Here is a 22,238-nt window from a genome sequence, read left to right on the forward strand (position 1 = left end):
TAAACCCGTTGTTAAAACTTATTTAACAACGGTTGTTGTTTTACAACCGTTGTTAAAACTTATTTAACAACGGTTGTTGTTTAACAACCGTTGTCAATACTTTCCATACTATAAACCACACAAACACAGATCAGCTATAGCCACAAAACACATACATAACCTAACACAAACACAAACACAGACAAACACAAACACAAACACAGCAAACACACTTTCTCATCGTCTCTTTCTCTCTTTCTCATCGTCGCTTTATCATCTCGTCGTCACTGTTGGTTTCATCGTCTCTTACTTTCTCTAATTATCAGGTAAATCTCGCCGTCACTGTTGGTTTCATCGTCATTGTTTTCTTTTTTTTTTAATTATTTCATTTGCATGTATATATGATGGGTTTTTATCGATCATTATTATGTTATTATTCGCTTAATTAGCTCGTAAAACAAATTAAATAAAATAAAACAAAGAAGAAGCAAGATGATAGAGAGGAATGCATGATAAACTTAATTAATAATTCATTAATATATATATATATATATATAGGGTCGAGATCCGGTGAGGACCACTCATATATTGAGAACCATGAGAACCTATCAGGACCGTTGGATTATACAGTCTCTATCATTACAAACCAAACATTTCTATCTCTTCTCCCTATCTGGCTCCTCATTCCATCACCGCACATCACCAACATCTCCTTCGCCGGACATCGCATATCCCCAGATTCTCCGTCGCCGACCACCGCACATCACCGGATTCTCCATCGCCGACCAGCGCGTTTCTCCTTCTTCATTGTCATCGAGCACCGTCGCACTCCTCCTTCACCACCATTCACAAAGGTAAGTTTCCTGTTTAAATTTATTCAATTTTGTAATTTGAAGATATTATTTCTATGTTATAACAATAGAACAATTATTTTATGTAAAATTTCTATGATTGATTGGATTTTAACCTAAATTGACGCAACAATGAATTAATTTGACTGGAATAGAAGTAAATTACGGTTCATAATCAGTACCATCCGGAATTACTCTGACTGTAATATCAGTAAATTAGTTCGATTGAAATAGTAGTATAGTAGGCTTTTGTTGGATTGGGATTGTAGCTTCTTCGAAAGTGGCTGTTGTAAAGGTTTGTGCTTAGCCAAGTAAAGGATAGATTCCTTTTCTATCCATATAATGTTGGACTTTTGTTTCCACTATCATCAACAGCTTCGATAGCAATTTCTATGTCTACGGAACCTTTTTCCATCCTACCCTTATATGTCTTTTATTTCTCTGTGTATCATTGTTTGTAACTTTTTGTCCTCTTTTTTTTTTCTTTATATGATTTTGACCAAGATTTTTAGCAAGTTTATTTAATTTTTCATTAAGATGTAGCATACCTGAATTTAGGAAATGCATAATCTCACTTTCTTTGTAAATGTTATTAATATTTTTTGTGTATGTAGTGGTTATTTTGGTGCATCTACTGAATATTTCTATGCACCTAAACTTATTTTTACGTGCATAATACTCGTTTAATGTGAAGAGAATAAATCAGATGAGTCGGATACCTAAGCTTATTTATACATGCACAAAGCAATGACTAGTTTAAATTTAGTAACTTAAGTGACCTAGTAGCTTGCAAAGTGTGAAACTCTGAACACAGTGTACATATCAAGCTGAGTTTAATTCATAAATATGTCTATGTAGAAAGGTTCATGTCAGACGGTGGCATATTTGTGATTCAAAGTGGTTGAATTGCTCTTAATTTTTTCAGGCGTACATGAGGCCTATTCTCTTTAGTAACTTTTGTTATTGTGAATTGTACATCATTAGGAATTGACTTTCAGGTGTACTCTCTGGCTTGCAGGCAGAGAAAGAAGAATTGCATGCCATATTGTCGTCCTTAGGCGAGGAGAAATCACAATATCAGGAATTTATAACAAGGCCAAAAGTGATTGCTAATGCTGCTATGAGAGCAAAGGTTCAGGACTCGATGTCTCGATAGGGCAAAATGAAACCATCCAGGATCAGTTTAAGGTATATGAGGTGATCAACTATACTATTGTACTACCATTAGCATAAAGATGAGAAAAGTGCACAAAATATTAGCGCATCATTTGGGTTCAACTCCGAAAGCCAATTAGCTCAAATGGCAGAGCATTGTGCAATGCACAAAATATGGGTTCGATTCCCATATTGGCTATGAAATGCCATTCTTTCTTTTACTTTTTATTTTGTAGTCAAGAAAATTTTTTGATCACTGTGAAGCTAATCAAGCTATCACATTGGCTTATCATTTGCATTGTTGCTGCTCGCTTGAATTTGATCATGGCCTGCATCCTTATTCATAATTGTATTGTATTGTTCACATCATGACACGTTCTTATCATGAGATTTTGCAATTTAGTAGGCTATATGGGACTCGAACCCATACCTTTGTGCAAATTTGCACATTGCTCTACCATTGAGCTAATAGCCTTTAAAATAAGCTAAACAAATACGAGTATGAAATAAAGGCCGTATTCATATGATTATGGTCACCTAAATGACTGGCATAAGTACACTGAAATGTTTATTGAACAAAGTAAATTCTCTTTTATAACATTAACCCTTTTATACAAAACTCCTACAACATTGCAAAATTAATAAAAACTTTGTCTCGGAATATAACAGGTAAAGTGCAAGCAGATGCAATGCCAAAATCTGACAGGTGGTGGCAGAATCATGTGCATCAGTAGATAAGCGAGTAATACCATGATACTTGCACCCAAGGCATCCAGCAAATTCCCATAAGAACTGGTCACAAGGCAGTTTGTATATAAATCCCAACAGGTATTTCCCTCCACAATGCATAGAGATGAAAGATCAATTCCAGCCCCTGAAAAGAAATGAGTCAAAATCATTGTCATAAAATTAAATTCTAGGTTTCAGTCACAGTCGGTCACACAAATACACATATACTGAAATCATGTACAGAAGATGGCACAGCTAAACTATGTAAATGCTAAAGAATATAAACATTTTTTAGTTCAGGCTTCAAAAGTTCAGGGAACACAGCATGAACTACTTGAGTTAAGAAAACAAACATTTATTATAAAGACAATTATAAACAAGCTACTTAACTGATACATTGGCGAGGCTCTCACAATGCAATCAAAATGTATTGAAACCTTTCCATGATTAGGTCGCGAATAACAACTGATGTAATAGATACACTAAAATGTCTTGTAATTACATAAAAAGGCCGGTAAATACAAAAAATATCCTCCACAGTCATTTCTTTCTGCCACTACCGAAATTTAAAACAACATTGAACATTTATTGAACAAACTATGAAATAAACTGCAAGGAAGTCGAGAGACATGCCGCTGTCTCCGGTCATTAGTAGACTCTTGAAATTCAATATCTTGTTGTCTCCACTGTAATAGCCAGTGCTGCTGTGGGAATGCTCCTTGCTAAAATCCCAAGATATACTGATATAGCATTACAACTTTCATTATCATGATCGCGGATCGCCATAAAGAGGTTTCACTCAAAGAATTAACACCACCAACAAAGAAAACCAAAAGGATACACACACACACACACACACACATTATATTGATGGTCTTAGATATTTCATCCTTCATGACCACCACGGCACCACCAGTGCATTATTTACCTAAGAAGCATTCCTCTTATACTACATACAGAAAAAAAGAAAATCTCTGATCCCTAATATAGAAAAATGCATGAATAAAGGGTGATTATGTACTTGCTTCAAATTTAAAGATCTAATCTAGCACAAAAGTCCAAATTCCTAGCAAGTAATAGAAGATTAGAAAAATTAATCGAGTGGAGTTGCTCAATAACTTAAATTAGCAAAGATGTGGATTTCTTTGTGATGAGCTACTGGCACTCAGTTCGGAAGTTTACTTTAACTGCAGCCTGCTTTTTTACAGTTAAGCATGCATCACAATTCATAACTCATTTTACACGCATTGGCTTGCCTATGCAGCTCTAAAACCACTCATTTATTAGCGAGGCATTATTCAAGGTTGTTTAATGCACATACATTGCATTTTCATGCATTTACAAGGCTACCTCATGCACTGATAAAACAATTGCACCCAAAAATCTTGCCATTCTTTTAGGACTGGAAATGGTTTAACTTAAAATTAATGTCCTTAACCAAAAGTAATTTGTAATTTGATGCAACTGAAGAACTTTTTAATGTACATATAACCTTATTTCATGCACATATAACCTTATTTCATACACATATAACCTTATTTCATACACATAATAATCTTATTTCATGCCCATATAACACTTATTTCATGCATGTACACGGTTTTTTGATGCACATATATTACTTTTTCATGCATCTACAAAGCTACTTCATGCATTGATAAGTCTATTGCACCCCAAACCCTAATCATTATTATTGGGACAAACGATGGGGAGTAGTGTCCTAAAATTTTGGACGGCAAAAGGTTTCGGGTTGGATTAGGCGGGCCGCTTCGTGGACCCGCCTAATCACCCCAAACTCTTTCCCTTATTATCATTTGAACGACAGCAAGACCAAAAGACATCCTAAAGGGGAAGAGTGAACCCTTTTTAGGGGAAGAGATTAAAATTAGGGGAATAGTGTCCTAAAATTTAGGACGATACCCTTTCTCGGAAAAGTCATTCAAAAGGGGATTAAAGAGAAAAAAGACAAAGCGGCGCACATTTTTACATATTTCATGCATTTACAAGGTTGTTTAATGCACATTTATCGCTTTTTCATCCATCTAGAAGGCTACTTCATACAGTGAGAAGGCCATTACACCCTAAACTCTTACCATTATTACTGGGCCGGGGATCAAAAATCAAATACAAAAAAGAAAAAAAAAAGACAAAACAATGCATATTTTAAATATTTCATGCATGTACAAGGTTGTTTAATGCACATATATCGCTTTTTCATGCATATACAAGGCTACTTTATGCACTGATAAGGTTACTTAAGCCTAAACCCTTACCATTCATGCCCGACTACAATTTAACATAAGAACATTGAATCAAAACTATTTGTTACAATATTTTAGATACTAAATTCATATGAACATAAAAAATCAACAAAGTCTAAACATCCTTGAACTAAACTAAGGTTCGCCCCTATTAGATAAGATCTACTTGTATTAGTTTTTTTTAGTTAGTCCTCAAATCTCTCTAGACTCGTGAGTCGTGCGAACAAACACGTGAGACTAAAGCTACAAAAGGGGAAAGATCAAAATAGTTACGAAATGTAATGAGAATTCTGAACCTATAGCTTCTAAACCCGAACGAATATAAGCATATTGACAAGTTTAATAGCTCAAAACACAGCGCGTATGTATGCTAAATCTGCAATGGTAAAACTCAAGATATATATAGACAATTTCAGCAACAAATCGATACAATCCAGTTTAATTAACGACGAAACATCGATTCCAATGCAGGAAACACGCTAAGCGACATTTGAATAAGCAAAAAAATAACTTGCTAATAATCGAGTTTTTCGAAATATTATAAATTGTATAAAAGTCATGTAATCAAAACTTGAACAATTTCCGAGCATAAAACTGATCAAGAACAATAATTTATTTGTACTTTTGGTTATCAACTTTAGCTATTGTTAATACGCTAAATGTGGCTAGTACTGCCTTGAGAAATCTCATCTAAATTTCAGCCAAAAAAAGAAATGAGCGTGTAGACAATGACAACTTTTGATATACAAACAGAAGGAAGATTGGTAAATGGTAGAAGACAAAACTAGAATGAAATTAGTAAAACTTACACCAAGTTGCTCAGATTGTCAGGAACAAAAAATTCCAACCAGCATCTTCGATCCCACTTGGATTAATCATCAACTTTGGCGGTCAATTCGAACCCGAATTGAATTTCTTCTATATTCTAACACCAAGATTAGATAATGAGTTTGGATGGAGCATTTGTTGAAGGCTTGGAATGAATAAGTTCCTTCACCTGAAATTAAAGCATTCTATAATTAGGTTAAATTTGGGGAAAATAATTAGGGTTCGATGTCTTTGAATTATGTAAAATTTGGGGGAAATAATTACCTAAATTAGGAACAATTCAGCAAGAATGACTCTTCTTGGGCAGGAGTGGTCGTCTTGCCGCCAATTCATGTCGCCGTATGCAGGTGACAACGTTGGTTGATGGTTGTAAATGAAGGAGAGAGACGACGATAATCGTTGAGAGAGATAAAAAGATGAGAGAGAGTACGTTTTCTTAAAATGAGGTTATTAGAATAGTTTTGGGGTGGGGTGGTTGGTTGTACGAGATTTTTCAGTTTAGGTAAGTTAATCTTGTCATCCATTCAGCAATAGATCGAAGGGCTATAAGTGGTTCTCACAGTTCTCATTATCTTAATGGTTCTCACAGGATCCCAAATCTATATATATATATATATATATATATATATATATATATATATATAGGTTTTTCTAAAATGTGCCCTTAGGGCACATGATAATAATCTAATTAGGGAAATATTGTTGAGAATATATCATGTTAAATTAGAGTTGAAACTCATATTTACCATAATTAGTGATATATTCTCAACAATATTTCCCTAATTAGCTTATTATCATGTGCCCTAAGGGCACATTTTAGAAAAACCCATATATATATATATATATATATACATAAATTAAAAAAAGAATTACATTTCTAAAAATGCAATTCTTATATTTTCATAGAGAGTCTTATTCTCTTCTATGATATCCTTCCTCTCCTCCTTAGCTATTTGGAGGTTTCGTTTAGCAGTTGCTATATCGTCATATAGCTGCAACAACTGCTGCTCTGTCAAGCCGTTTCTTTTGGCGTCCTTGAGTGCGGCTTGAGCATCCACAAGATAGCTCCTAAAACTGTCCTCGATGTGGAGCAACCGGCGGATGAAGCTGTTGTTGTTCTCGGTCATAGTAAGAGTTTTAAGGATGTAATCGTTCATTTTGTTGATGAACTTTGGAGTTGTTTGAAAGATTAATTAGGGGTTGGGGATTGTTTTAACAGTTAGGGTTTGAAGATAGTGAGATAATGGAATGGTGGTTGAGATAATGTATGTATTTATACTAAGTAATGTGTCCTTTGAGTTGTTTTTTAATTAATATAATATATGCATGTTTAGGAAGTTGTGCCATAATCATCATATCTCCCTGCTTCAAATCTTATGTAAACCCTTCTCATTCCATATATTGTCCATTCATATGCACAGTAGAGGGATGACAGTAATAATGCATGCATCGGAATTATAACGGGCCCCGTAATTATACATGCATCTAGTAATATTTAATTTAATTTTTTTTTATTTTGTAAAAACAAACAACAACGCTTATGTAGAAACAACCCGTTGTCTTTAGTTATAACGACGGTTCTTTGTAAATTAACCGTTGTTATAACTTTCCCACCAAAATTGAGTCACACTTTCCACAACGGGTTTTTATACTTAAAACCGTTGTTAATAGTTTTAACAATGGGTTGCTTAAGAAAACAAACCGTTGTTAAAACCTTTTACAACGGACGCTTTAACAACGTCCGCTATTTTATATAACAACGATTTTTAGCCGTTGTTATAGCCTGTATCTGTAGTAGTGCTGCTATTAATATTTTACTCTTATTAATGAAACAATAGTAATAACATTTCACTATTTGCCCGTAATCATTGTTACTTTCACTACTCCCGCCGTAATTATTGTTACTGTCACTAATGCCGCATTAATATTGATAATTTCACTGCTCCCGCCGTAATTATTGTTACTTTCACTATTGCCGCATTAATATTGATTATTTCATTACTCCCGTTGTTGTTTCTACCACTCTCACTAATCTCGTTGATAATATTGTTACTTTTACTATTCAAATGAGTGATTGCTATCATATAACTATATCCAATGTTACTACAATTCTTTTCTTTATTGGCAAAATTACTTTTACTACTTAGGCATGCAATTTTAAGAGTATTATATATTTATATAAATATATTACATATATGCATTAAATCAAATCGAAAGAATTATACAATATTATATATTATGGAATCTAACTTGAATTATTTATAACCTACTTATTATATTTTTTATGTTAAATAATTAACATCTCTATACATCTAATAAACTATAAAGTTTAATAAAATTGCATAGATTTTAAATTTAATATATAATTTTATGATGATAATAATTAGGGTTATTTTATAACAATAATCCATCCTATTGGTGGTGTGCAATAATCATTTCATCTTATCAATAATCTCAATAATCCAACCTAAACACCATACCTTCTAATAACGAACCAGCTGATATTTTGTGATGTTTATGTGTATCAAATAAACCAAGTTCTTGATTCATCACTTGAAAATATTACACATAAACTTCACATATGCCAGCCAGGTTGTCCAAAAACTATCAAATATTCCAACATAAACTTCAAAAAATATCAGTTGGTTTGTTATTAGAAGGTATGTTGCTTAGGTTGGATTTAATTGGGATTATTGATAGGATGAAATGATTATTTCAAACCACGAATAGGATGGATTATTGTTATATGAAATAACCCTAATAATTAATACCATAAGTGTGCATGTTTATAGTAATTAATTATTTTATTTTAAGGAAATTGACCATCTTCTAGTCTTCTATAAATATTTAAGAAAATTACTAGGCATCTTTTTTGTTTTAGTCTCCTTGAAATTGACCATCTTAATTAATTATTTTATTTTAAGGAAATTGACCATTTTAATTAATTATTTTATTTTAAGGAAATTGACCATGTTTAGGATAATTACCAAACTTCTATATAATTTAATTTTAACCCAAACTATATAATCTTTGCATTGAGATCCCTTAATCGGGTCCATCACACGGAGCTATTGATTTAAAACTATATAGTATAATTAATTTGTATAACTTTCTTTAATTACAGTGAAGTCCCCTGATTTCTGGATTTAATATATAGTATTGATAGGGGAAATATTTTAGGCGGGAAAACTTTGAGTTTTTCCTATTCTAGTATATAGGGGATAAATTAATAACATGCCTGAGAATGATCTGAATTGGAAATGACTCGAAATAATTTAGCCTAAACCGTGCCGGCCGATTGACCCGTTTGCCAAGTCTATACTGTTGGGGCTTTCACGCAAACATTTACCAGGCCTGTCTAGTTATGCCAATTCTAATGCGAAAGTTGGATTTCCTTTTTGTAAGGTTAAAAAAAAAATTGAAATTATGAATCAGGATCAATTTTGAAAATATTTTTCAAAATGAAGATGTCAAATTTATTTTTATTTAAATCTGTGTAGGGTTAGAAATGTCGTGTTCTCATCAAAATAGTAAAACCTTTTTCGCCATATAGAAAAACGTGAATAGTTGACTTTGGACGTGGTAATGGTAAAAATTGATATCTAGAATAGATACGGAGCACGTCTTTTAACTACGTAAAAGTAACAAATGTTATACACAAGACCATAGTCCATTTCAAAATAAGGCTTAATCGAAATGTCAAAGTTGTAATATTTGAACACATGCTCATCCGAAATGTCAAAGTTGTAATATTTGAACACATGCTTGAATCCGAACACATGACTCATGAGAGTTGGTGTTGATGATCTGTGTTCAAATTCCGTGAATATCAAAATCGCCCTTACAGATCTCTTTACGCCAAAAACTAAATTACTAGCTCATTTACCGTGTCTACTCCAACTCTTCAACCGTGTCTACTTCAAGTCTGTAAATCTGTAATGGCTTGTATGTCGGATACAACAACAAACTCATCGTTGATGTCCACACATTGAGCAATGTTTAGGGTGTGTGACATATACATTATTTTCCTTAACAAAGCAAGTAATTGGAGTTGGACTGAAATGATAAATGGAAATAAAGGAATGTTCAAGTTGTTCCAGGGGTTAAGAATTTGTAGAGGGGTTACTCCTTTGACACATCTTTTTTTTGCGGATGACTCGCTCTTTTTTATGGAGGATAAGGGGAGGTCATCTACAAATCTAAGACGCGTTTTAAAAAATTACTGCACGGCTTCGGGACAGGTGATTAATGATGATAAGTCAGGTCTTATCTTTAGTCCGAATACCATGCTAAGACAAGTTCGTTTGTGTCTAAAAGTTTTCCGAATTAAGAAGAATAAAGGTTTCGGAAAATACTTGGGTCTTCCAACTGATTTTCAAGAATCAAAAAAGGATATCTTTAAGGGTCTTGTGGAGAATGTGTTGCTGAGAATTTCATCTTGGAATGGTCTTTTCCTTTCACCGGCTGGGAGGCTAACCCTGATCCTGTCTGTCCTATCAAATTTATCTATTTTCTTTCTATCGGTATTCAAAATACCGGTAAGTGTGACAAAAAAGATTAACTCCTTGTTGTCACATTTTTGGTGGGCGGGCTTCAGGGCAGGGAGGTCTCTTCATTGGTGTAGTAGGCTGTTCAGTAATTTGCCTAAGAGGGAGGGTGGCTTGGGTATTCGTAATATTGAGTGTTTGAACCGTGCTTTACTAGCTAAGCATGCTTGGCGGTTAGTCAATAATGAGGACAAGTCGCTTTTTTGTCGTGTCTTTCGGGAAAGGATTTTTGGTCGGGAAAGTTATGTGCAAGGAATGCCGATTAGACATAAGGGTAATAAGTCCTGGGGGGTACGAAGTATCTTACATGGCTTAGACTTTGTCTTGCAAAACATTGCTTGGAAACCTGGTATTGACTCTAACCTCAATGTTTGGAGTGCACGGTGGGTTGATGGGGGTATGCCGGAGCCAGTGGATCTACTGCTGGAAGAGGGGTTTGGCTTTATGAAAGACTTGCGCATTAAGGATTTATGTTTTAATGGGGGAGGCTGGAATGAGGGGATGGTTCGGTTAATTTTTAAACAAGAAAGTGTGGATAAGATTTTGGCTACACCTATAATTTCCACTAGGATCCATGATGAAGTCTTCCGGCCTTTCTCAAATGACGGACGGTATACGGTAAAAAGTGGATATGGGGTGATCTTTGAGGAGTTCTTTAACAATAATGGAACTTTAAAGGACAAGGAGAGACTGAACTTGAAAAAGAAAAGATTCTGTAAAACTACTCTTTGGAAACTACCAGGACCTCAAATGTGGAAGATTTTGCTATGGAAGATTATCATTGGGTCCCTACCTGTTGGGAGTGAATTTATTAAGAGAAATCTGGGATGAGATCCTTTTTGTACTCTGTGTGGTAAGGGGTTGAGAGAGGTTGAAACATTGGAACACCTATTCAGGGATTGTGATGTATCGTCAAGGATCTGGTTTGGATCGGTACTGGGAATCAGAACGAATCAGAATAACTCCTTGGATTTAGGTGAGTGGATTATCAGTTGGATTACTTACCTTAAGGGCCAAAAGGAGAACTGCTATGGACTTATACACTTCTTGGCTACTCTGAATAGTATTTGGCTTCTGCGAAACAACTCTGTTTTTAGAGGTGAAACTTTTGTACCAAAATTCTTTTTCAAGCAGCTGGGAACTCTGGCTTCACTGGTCATCAAGACCTTGGAAATAAAAAATACGAATGATGGGGACGGGGACGGGGTTTCTATAACAAACGAGTCAGAGGAACTGGAGAATCAGTCGAATTGTCTTAAAAATGGCCTACCCCATTTCATCATTGGCCCTTTTGGTTCTTGTAATAGATGGAGAATAATGGTTGATGCAAGTTGGGATGAAACGGGGATCGCTGCTTTTGGTTGGGCTGTACTTGGAGCGGAAGGGAAGCCACTTTTCGAAGGTATGTTGAAAGGGAGGGCGGAATCACCACTCCAAGCGGAGGCTATTGGCGTTCTTAAGGTGTTGGAATGGGCGAAGGCTCAAGGTTTTTTGCATCTGGAAGTTTCATCGGACTGTCTTAGTATGCTTCAACAATGGGGAGGAGTGGCTCATAAGCACCATCATATTAAAGGCATTATGGAGGAGATCGCGTCTATTTCAACTTCCTTTCATTGTTTATGTTTTAGCTTTGTGCGCAGGAACCTGAACAAGATAGCGCATAGTCTGGCAAAACGGGCTATGCGCGATTGTTAGGAACCTTTATTTACGGCTGCCAAAAAAAAAAAAAAGTTGTTCCAGTTCTACACAATCAGACTATTTTAGCTAAAGCTAGTTAGCGTATTAAGACATGTAATCCACTCTTTAGACTTTCGTTACATTTGGACTGGACTAACATGTAAAAATGGCATTTTATTGGTCCATTCATTTAAACCGATACTGGCGAGCGAGACTGATACGAAAATTGCGCGGAAGCGGTTTAAAGAATAACGAACAATAATGGTTTAAAGAATAACGAACAATAATGAAAAAGGGATATTTGACTGATCTAGACCTATAGATCGTTCAATGGTGATCAATTTCGCAAGACCTATTGCTAGTTGATCGAGTTAATGTTTGAAAACGCGTCAAACAAGAACTAGGGTTGGAACGAAACGCGTCGATCCGAATAGCACAATTGCAACAACAATTCTGTTTCTTTTCTTATTCAATATTCAATAATGTGACTAATACATTGGCAGCAATTCAGTCTTTATAGAACTCGAAAAAGCTGTCTTTCAGGTCACACAAACTATCTTCTAAAGATATTATTTGCTAAATAAGATAACATAAATTAAGGAAGGAAATAACAACTAATTGCATAATAAAATAACACTAGATAATTGAGATCTCGTTTTTGTAGCAAGAAACGTGCACTATCAACTTTATTTTGTATCATACTCCTTTTCTTCAAAAGAATCGTCCTGATTCTTAAAACCATGGAATCCACCGGGATCGAATACAATCCTAGCAAATTCAGATGCAAAATTGACGATGAAGAACAGAAAATTACTTGTGCAGATCATTAATTTCGTCTTCAGCTCATCATCTTCAATCTCCATTGATTTGCAACCATAATAATCATCTATAATCCTCTTGTGACGTCTCAACTCGTGCCTTCCACCCCTCCACCCTCCTTGCATGAGAATAATTTTCATGATGATATTTCACTATAATTTGTCATTTTACTTAGGCCCTGCATCAAACTGTCATCTTATTAGCTTTGTCATGTGCATAATCTACGAGTTAATGTTGAAAATACAGCTGAACATATAGACTTGACCTGATAAATTTGGCAACCTACTTAAAATTTCTAAGTGTTAGAGTCATATAACTGATGTCATTTGTGACCAGTTCATGTAGGAATTGAGAGTAGTATACTCCTTGCATAACATGTTGATCAATTTACACTTCTATGAAATTCAATTTTTTCTTGCCTATGTACATTCGGGTTAGTGGCTGGTGTCACATGCAGGGAGATGCTCACAATTTTCCTTTTCTTTCATTTTTATCCATTTAGCTCCACTTTTAGCCAAACTTAGCCTTTTTGACCCTTAACTATACCCCAAATTAAGCCTGCATGTCAAGCTAGTTTAGTGTGTTATTGCGGTATATATTCGGTATTTTGATACGAGTTTGGTTTATGTTGTATTTCCCGGAGCTGGTAGAAAAGAGGAGGAAGGAGGTTGGATGAAAAGAGGAAAAAAGAGTTGAAAAATGAAAAAAAAAAGAATGTGAGCAGGAAAATGAGAAAAGAAAAAAAAAACGTGAAAGATGAAAAAGAAAGAAGGAAACCGTGTGAAAAGAAAAAAGGGTTTGTTTGTGACGGTTTTCGCTCCTAGACATTATTTTTACCTTTTGAGGAGTTGTTGTTTGGATGAGTGAGTTTTTGTGCCAAATGAAGGGCACTCGTGCTTAATTTTCTAATGGAGTAAGAATCGAATTTGCTTAGTATGGTTCCGTTAGGTAGCTAGCTTGACTATTGCCTCACAATTCCATAATTATTTTGCCTTTTCTTACCCTTTGCCTCACTTTACCGTAATTTTTGTAAGCCCTCGGCTGTGACAGACATTGATTGGTTGGAATGTATGTATGGCGTTTAGAATTGTCTATCATTTTTGTTGCAAGCATGTTTATGTGGGTCGTAGTCTAGGTGAGATTCTACTTTTATTCTCTCTTACACTCATATGCTTACCCTTTGCTTCACGAGAGAAGAGTGACCCGTGAGAGTCCATTTTTAAAGGTCTTGCAAGGTCGACAGTTCAGCTTATTTATAGACATCATACAATTCGTTTGCACTTGTCTGTTGTGGCTATAAGTGTCAGTTTTGTTTGCATTAAATTGGTATTAAGTGGAGAAGTTATAACTAGCTCAGAGTTTTCTTTTCCGTTCCATTAGTTTGCATTTAATTTACTCGAGGACGAGTAAAGGTTCGGTTTGGGGAGATTTGATATGTGCATTTCATATAGTCATTTTTGGCCTCTTATGCACGTAATTCTATGTCATTCTCGTAGTTTTGTATTGCAAAATGCCCCGAATAGGCTACTTTGGTTTGGTTTGCCTTAATTGCAGGAACAGACCCGAAAGTAGTGGTGCAGCACGCCAAAAATGAACATTAATAACCGAGACGAACATTTTTAAGTGTTGCAAATTACTTTTAACCTACAATTACGCAAAAGCAATATGTATCATAATTATATATATATTATGGTGTCGTTTGATTGCCTTATTAAAAGTGGGTGAATTGGAAATTTACGTGAATTGATAAAATGGAAGTTGTTTGTTTGCCTAAAATCACGTGAATTGCATTTTCCCAGGAGTTCCCAATTCCTCCATTATGGAGGAGTTTGATTTCCTAGCCCCCCTAGGTAATTGGAAACTCCCGCATGAATCCAACTCCCGGATGCCAACCAAACAAGTTTTGGGCAATTCGCGTGAATTGATCAATTCACGTGTTTTGTAAAATCATGGAAAATTAACTCCCGTATGGCAACCAAATAAGGCCTTAGGGTGTGTTTGGATTGGGTGATATGGAGGGAAAAGAAAGGGAGGGAGAGTAGGGATTTAAAATCCCTTGTTTGGATAACAAATGAGGGTGGAGAGATTTGGAGGGATCCAATTTCCCCCCTCCAAGCCTAATCAAAATCTCTCCACAATAGACAAGATTTGGAGGAAAATTGTATCCAAACAACCATACTCCATCCCCCCCCTCCCCTTCCCTTCTCTCCCTTTCCCTTCCCTCCTTCCCCCTCTCCTCCCTTTCTGTCCACTTTTGCTATCCAAACACACCCCTAGTTTGGGTGGGGGAAAATGTTGGATCTCTTACAACATAATTATACCTTAACCATCTCCAATTAAGAGTATTTTCTCTTTATAAACTTCCCGCGAAATCAAATCCAAACTATTATTTCCAATAGATTTAGGATTATCTAAATAACAATCCAAATTACTTGTGATTCTACTACTTGGAATGCACGAGCCGAGTTAGCCAGTAAGATTTTATTTATGACAATAGTTAGTAATTTATTAGTATAGATCCCGCACAAATGCGCGATTTTTTAGATAGAGATATTTGAGAATTTAATGATTTTATCATTGTAGTAACTCAATTTGAAATTTAATCATAAAAATTACTTTTAGATAAAGATATTAGAGAATTTAAAATTTTTACCACTATAATAACTCCATTTGAAATTTAATTAACAAATATATTATTCAGAGGTAGAAAATAGGAGGTTCAACACTTATACTCAACATAAGATTAACTTTATTTTAAAAAATATTTTTATTGTATCATTATGTTCACTAAAGGCATAATATAAACGTGAAGGAATGATATTGCAAATACAATCAGATAAAGAATAAAAAAATATTTCACATCATAAATCGGGTGTTGGTTTTTCTTTTCAAATGAAGGGCTTCTTCAAAAACCAGAGTTAGCCGAGTAGCTTAAGTAGGAGTGTTTATGAAAAGCTGAAAAATGAAAGAACATGTGTTATAATAAATATATTTATGTATATGTTAAATTTAAAAATTAACCAAAGTTTAAATGTTCACATAGTATACAACAGAGATATATATTAAGTTAGACGGTAAGAAAACGTATATTATTCGTAAGTTTTTCCTTTTAGAAGTAAAAAACAAAAAACAATTTATGAATACTCTCAACTTGTAATACGTTTGTTTCAAAAGACAAAATAATAGAATTAATCAGGACGTATTTGCTAAAAAAATGTTCGTGGCCATCATGTTTAGTTTCAAATAATAATAATAATAATAATAATAATAATAATAATAATAATAATAATAATAATAATAATAATAATAATAATAATAATAATAATAACGAAATATTTCTATCATATCGTACCTATAATTAGTGTAATTTCATTTATATAATAAAATTTAAAAAATCGTTTCAATATGTTCATACAAATTGAAAAAATATTACCCTTTTAAATGGAATAAAATTATCTATTGCATAAAATAGTTGTCTCAGTTGTAGATAGGATATACTCACTCCGTTCTGGTCATTTGTTGTCATTTGGTTTTGACACAAAGACCAAGAAAAGAAGAGAGAACCAATTACTAATGACATGTGGACCAAATTGAGTATGGAAAACGACAACAAATGACCAGGACGGATGGAGTAATTTTTAATGAAGCATATTTATAGCAAATCATTTAGGCAGGAAAATTTTAAGAAACTCTTATTTTTTTTTTTAGCATAAGGTGGATGTCATCATTTGGAGTAGGTTACAAGTTAGTATTTTGTGGCATCATTGAAATAGTTGGTTTATTTATTATAATCCGGTAATAGAAAACAAAATCTTACAACGATCCAATTCTACTAGTTCGATTCTACTTTCTCCATCGCTCCAAAGTAATCACGACCACGAGTCTATGACAGAAAACAACCTTCAATACACAAACAACGAGTTTGTTGGGTATTTCGAGAGTCAGCACTCGCCACCCCAAAGAGACCAAAGAAGAAAGCAGACAAGAGCTGGGATTGGTTTTTAAACGGACTTAAGAGCAACGATCGAGTCCTGGATGGCTTTCAAAGTAATCACGACTTGGCTAAGATGTTGGTTCAGAGTATCAAGCTGCGCAACAATGGCATTATTATTATTATTAGCGGCTTCCTTATCTTCGTAAGCCGAGGGCACTTTGATGTTAATGTTTTGGTTGTCAAACGGGACGACCACAGGTACGTCAAGTTCAAGTAGTTCGGTTGAGTCCCCTCTTGCTGCAAACCGTTGCAGGTTATGAGCCAGTTTAGAGGAAAGAGGGAACACCCGACCTTCTCTGTGATAAGTCTCACGGTCCTTGAGAAACCTCAAGAACTCTCGCACCTCATATTTCAATGCCTTGATTAATTCATCTGCCTCAGGGTTAAGCTTGTCTAGTGATTTTTCCGCGTTATGAAGAGTCTTCTTAGCTCCATCGAAGTCGTTGGCATCAGCCTGTTCTCCGGCTGTTCGCATTGCAGCAGCAATATCTCCACGCACAATCTCATTGCACACCTGGACTGGATCTACTGTCATTGGTGAACTCGTGCGAGCCACTTTAACCTTTATAGGCGGGGATTTATACAAACGCCCACCAACAATTGGCCTGCACGCAATGGCACTTCTCTCAGGCATTTTAAAGCAAGTGTCTGTGTAATCTTTTTCCAACCACACGAAAAAAGTCTCAGTTAGTCTAACTGTTTATAGGAAAAATAGGAGTAAAAGGTACCTGTAGGTGTAGGAGACTATAAGGATATCAACTGACATTTGATCTTGGACAGCGGGAAGACTAAGAAACACTGTGGTCGTGCGTTTCTCACGGTTGTAGAGAAGGCCAAATGAAATTTTTACAGATTCAGCAGCACAGGACTGATCATAATTCCCTGCGCGCACTTCCTGGAGTTCTGATTCCTTTTGTTTGAGGGTCAGCTCCAAATCTTGTACAACCACGCTAAGGAGCCCCGCCAGACACGTTGAAAATGCTATATTCAAACTCGCCGAGTTTGATCCTTCCACATCCACAATGGAATAAGATCCCTTGTTGCTTTTGCTTGCTATCTCTTGAAGCAGCTTTATAGGAATAAATAAAACAACTCCGTCATGTATGTGTTTGTAAAAAAATATGCAATAAGAATGGAACAGGTGCAATGCTTATCAGACAATACACACCTGGCTATCATGATCATTACCGAGACCGAAAGTGTAAACAGGGACACTTGAGACGTCAACTGTAGAAGGATGAACACATCCCGCAGTTAGTTTGCCATGGGACACAAGCATGATACCTGTTATGCGGCCGTCACGTTGTCTACGTTGGGCCAATACACTTAAGGCTGTTTGTAGACCTGCTGAGATATTTGTGTAACCATCAACATCTAACTGATTGATTAGCTTCTCAATTTTGTCTTGCCCATTTTTATTCATCCCAGTCAATGGACACAACCTCGTAGCATCCGATGAGAATGTGACAATCGACAAACGATCAATCGGGTCCAGTTTCTTAAGCAAGAACTTCATAGATGTTTTCAGCTTCTCCAACTTTTTCCCGCCCATACAATAACTCACATCCAATACCGCGACTATATCAACTCCATCTCTTTGGTCCCCTGTATCCGACCCCAACAGCTCCACTACCAACCTGTAGTCGGTTTTCTCCAGTGGCGCATCTGCCTTATTGTATAAATTTAGGCCTATTTTTCCAAATCCGGGGTAATCCGATGTTGGTGCCGCTATACATATTTTGAGTTGGTCAAAATTGTTAAATAAGAACAAGGAAAACAATTAAATGTTGCAAAAGGAGTTTAGTTGGTTTATAATTTATATAGTGTGAATAAAGTCAAGAGCCTCAGATTCAATCCTCATGACACCAAAATAATCAAGGGATTCATTTATGCCTCTCTCTATTTCCTTCCATTTCTCATTAACGTTCAAGATTTTGTTTTAAAACGATCAAACGGTTGATTGTTTGATGAGTTGGAGGATTAATAATGATTTAATATTGTTGTATTAGAGGAAATGAAAGAAAATGGAGAGAAAAGTAAATGGTTCGGCTCAGCCCCCATCCGTTGGGCCATCGGTATCGCGTTGTACTTAATTTTTTGAAGGGGGATCACGACCTGCGTGCCAGCCTGATGGTTCAACACGCCTGAGCCGTGTTGCCGTTGGCTGCCAATTAGTTAGGCCGAGCTAACAATAGTTTGGCCATAGATTTGGTAACGATAAAATTGCACATTCTTGAGAAGAATTTGTAAAAGTTAATATAAGTCAATTAACTTTTTTTTTTTTTTATACAACTTCTAGATTGGAAAAAAAAAACTTTTAAGAAAAAGTTAATAATAAAGCATTTGTCAATTGAGTAAAATACCTGAAGGCACAGTAACTGGTTCGTCGTCATTGTAGTTCGTTGACTTTTTCTCCATTTTGCTGGATAGAGATGAATAACAATGCTCTAATATTGAAGAAATACTGGGATTGTTATGTCTTTGCTCACTAGCGCGGTTAAGTGGCTATGTATACATACGTTTTTTTATGTTTTTAAAAGAAAAGAACCCGTGTGCTCCAGTCATTACCTTTGGTGCACATTGGGTAAACTCTCAAACATACGTGATAGACTGATAGCCATCAAACCAAGTAAGTTGATATTCCCTCCGTCCTGGTCATTTATTGTCCTTTTCTATTTTGGGTGTCTCAGTTATTTGTTGTCCTTTTTATTTTAAGAATGAGCTTGATGAGTAATTTGATCATTCTCATTTAATTTGTTCCACTTATCATTTAGTTATTGACTTTCCCCTCTTTCCTTGATCTTTATGTCAAAATCAAAGGACAACAATTAAACGGAACGAAGGGGTACTTTTCTTCTTTTTGTTGGACACGGAAGCCCAATCATAAGGAGTACTAGGAATAGTATCAACTAGTGTTGGATTGTTGGTGCTATGCTTCCCAGAACAAGTGCAATTTATCATTTAAAATTTATTTAGTATAAATATAGCGGAGCTAACAAAAAACTTAGCTTTTATAAAAAGGAAAAGATTAAAGAAATCGTTAAATTTCAATCAACATGATAATTTTTAATGTCAATTTTTAGTTGGGTTTTTCTACGTGGTACCGTTGTATTTCTTCAAATTTTACGTGTTATCCTTCGATTTTCAAAAATATCAGTGGTAATGTAATGCCACAGGTTTCTGAGTATAGAGAACTTGTTCGAGTAGGGGACACTCGACCGAGTGGGTCATCAGGTGATTGGAGTTTGGCTTCTAGAGTGTTAGCACTCGACCGAGCTTGTTGGTACTCGGTCGAGTATGACGTACTTGGTCGAGTATGTTAGGTACTCGACCGAGTGCCCGGTTCAGTTACGTCTATTTTTCGTGGTTTTGACTAAAATAATTAGAGAGTTATATAAAGGCATGTTAACAGTTTCTAATCATTTCTTAATCACTTTTCTCAAACATTAACCACGTACACTGGCTCTCTAATTATTCTAATCATCTCCAAGGCGAAGGTTGTTAGATATTGAGTTTTAACATCTTATTCCGTGTCAATCGCAGCAGTAAGTGTCTTATTCTTGTTGATTTATTGTTATTTTTATAGGTAAGTAAACCCTAATTTGGGAAAATTAGGGGAAATGGTAATTGGGCATACTAGATCAGTTAGTTGAGGGGTAGTTAGTAATTGTATGCATGTGATTATTATTTGTAGGTGATGGTTTCATGGAGGATTGCTATTGCGGTTACTTGTTTGTGCTTGGATTGCGAAAAGGTAGGATTTTCCCTACTCAGTTGATTGCATAATTGTTTATAAGATGTGATGTTGATTGATTTGCTGGCATGGTTGTCATTGTGATTGAAATTATACTGCTGATTGGTTATTGTTGTGAGACCATTTTCGGGAGATGGTTCCAACTCCATGTTCGCTCCTTGTGGCTCCCGTCACAAGAGGATGTACACATTAATGATCTGGGTTCACTCGTTGCGATGAGCCGGGATTAGGTGGACAAGGTTGTGGTCCCCCACTGGGGTTTGGGTTTCCCGTTGCGATAGGAACCTGGCAGGGCTACACACTTCGGTGTGTAGTCAGTTACTGGTTACTCTTGGAGTTTGGAGGATTGATTGGTTAACGTTGATGGGATTGTGTGTTATTGTGAGTTCTTATTTTGGTTATGCAATTAACTGACCCCGTTATTGTTTTCAAAAAGTGATAATCCATTCAGGAATGGTGAGCGTTTGGTTTAGCAGGTAGTTGATGTGGATGTAGCTCGCGGGATATGGACAGGGCAAATTTGTTTTGGGTGAATTCTGCGCAAGGCTGAATTAGGTCAGGTTAGAGTTTATTGTGGGGTTAACTAGCTCAATTACCTTGGTTAGGACTGCAGGGCAAGATTAGTATATGTAAAGTAAAGAAAATAAAGTAAATAAATAAGTGTAGATACCTCATTTCTGCACCTCCCGCAAACCACCCGGTGATGATTGGGCCGCATGTTTGATACGCGGAACGATTTGTGACAGTTCGTAAGATTATCGTCAAGTGATTGCTCAAATATTAATGTCTACCTCATGGTTGTCATCTACGTCCCGATACGGTCGTTTTGGCAGTAATTAGAGTACATTCGGAGTCCGGGTCAAAAACCGTCTCCATTTTCTGATAACTGTTAAATCCCGAGTCGGAATGTTCTGGAATGTTCCGGATATTTCTATTCCATATTTCACAAGTTTTATCTTTTGGCAAATAATATCCCGTAATATTCATAAGATAATCGAATTATTTCCGTCCTACCATAACTCAAACGCGGAAATCTTTCTTCAACGGAGAGAAACCTCCACAGGAATAGACGCAACGAAAGTCTTCGCGCCTCTTCCAAGAGACGCAGTGGCTGCTGCGCCTTTTCCCAGGCCCTTCTCTGCATGTTCCACGTATCTTTTTCATATCTTTCCGAGATTCACTTCCAAAGAGTCTCCGAAACCCTATTCCGTCACGTGATTAGTATAAATAGGAGCCTTCGCTACTCATATTTCTCACGCGAGTGTCCGCCCTTCTCTTCTCCCTTTGCATTCTAGACTTTGTTCTTACTAATTGGCGCCTACGTGCTTGAACTTTCGACCACGTAAGCTCGGATCTTTCCGGGTACCAGCCTCTCCGTTGCATGACCGACCAATTTGACCAACTACACCAATAATCAACTTAATTAATCAATCGTTTTCCTCTTACGAGGGCACTCTCTTTGCATTCGCGTCGAGCATTCACTAGTCGATATCTTAGTTCATCTCGTTTCGTCAACATGTAAGTCTGAGGGTGTATATTCCTCTTTTATTTATTGTATTTTATTTATCGTATCACCATTGTAAGATTTATGTCGAATACACCATTAAAACCGATTTCTAAAACCGTGCTTTAAAACCCTGTTTT

General features: G+C 35.9%; 2 protein-coding genes across 2 annotated transcripts; one reads left to right on the forward strand and one right to left on the reverse strand.

Annotated features, from left to right (window-relative positions):
• The first annotated feature begins 9,864 nt into the window (after positions 1-9,864).
• LOC141655127 (uncharacterized) lies at positions 9,865-12,045 on the forward strand. The gene is made up of 2 exons (XM_074462221.1): positions 9,865-11,145; positions 11,209-12,045. The coding sequence occupies exons 1-2, from the start codon at positions 9,865-9,867 to the stop codon at positions 12,043-12,045; spliced, it is 2,118 nt and encodes a 705-aa protein (XP_074318322.1).
• A 4,802-nt stretch (positions 12,046-16,847) lies between these two features.
• On the reverse strand, positions 16,848-19,258 carry LOC141655128 (uncharacterized). Its single transcript, XM_074462222.1, has 4 exons — positions 19,204-19,258; positions 18,009-18,568; positions 17,569-17,909; positions 16,848-17,445 (listed from the first exon to the last, which is right to left on the reverse strand). Exons 1-4 carry the CDS (start codon positions 19,256-19,258, stop codon positions 16,848-16,850), a joined length of 1,554 nt encoding a protein of 517 aa, XP_074318323.1.
• Between the last annotated feature and the right edge of the window lie 2,980 nt (positions 19,259-22,238).

This window comes from Silene latifolia, chromosome 5 (genome assembly GCF_048544455.1).
Source record: "Silene latifolia isolate original U9 population chromosome 5, ASM4854445v1, whole genome shotgun sequence".
Classification (NCBI taxonomy): Eukaryota; Viridiplantae; Streptophyta; class Magnoliopsida; order Caryophyllales; family Caryophyllaceae; genus Silene; species Silene latifolia.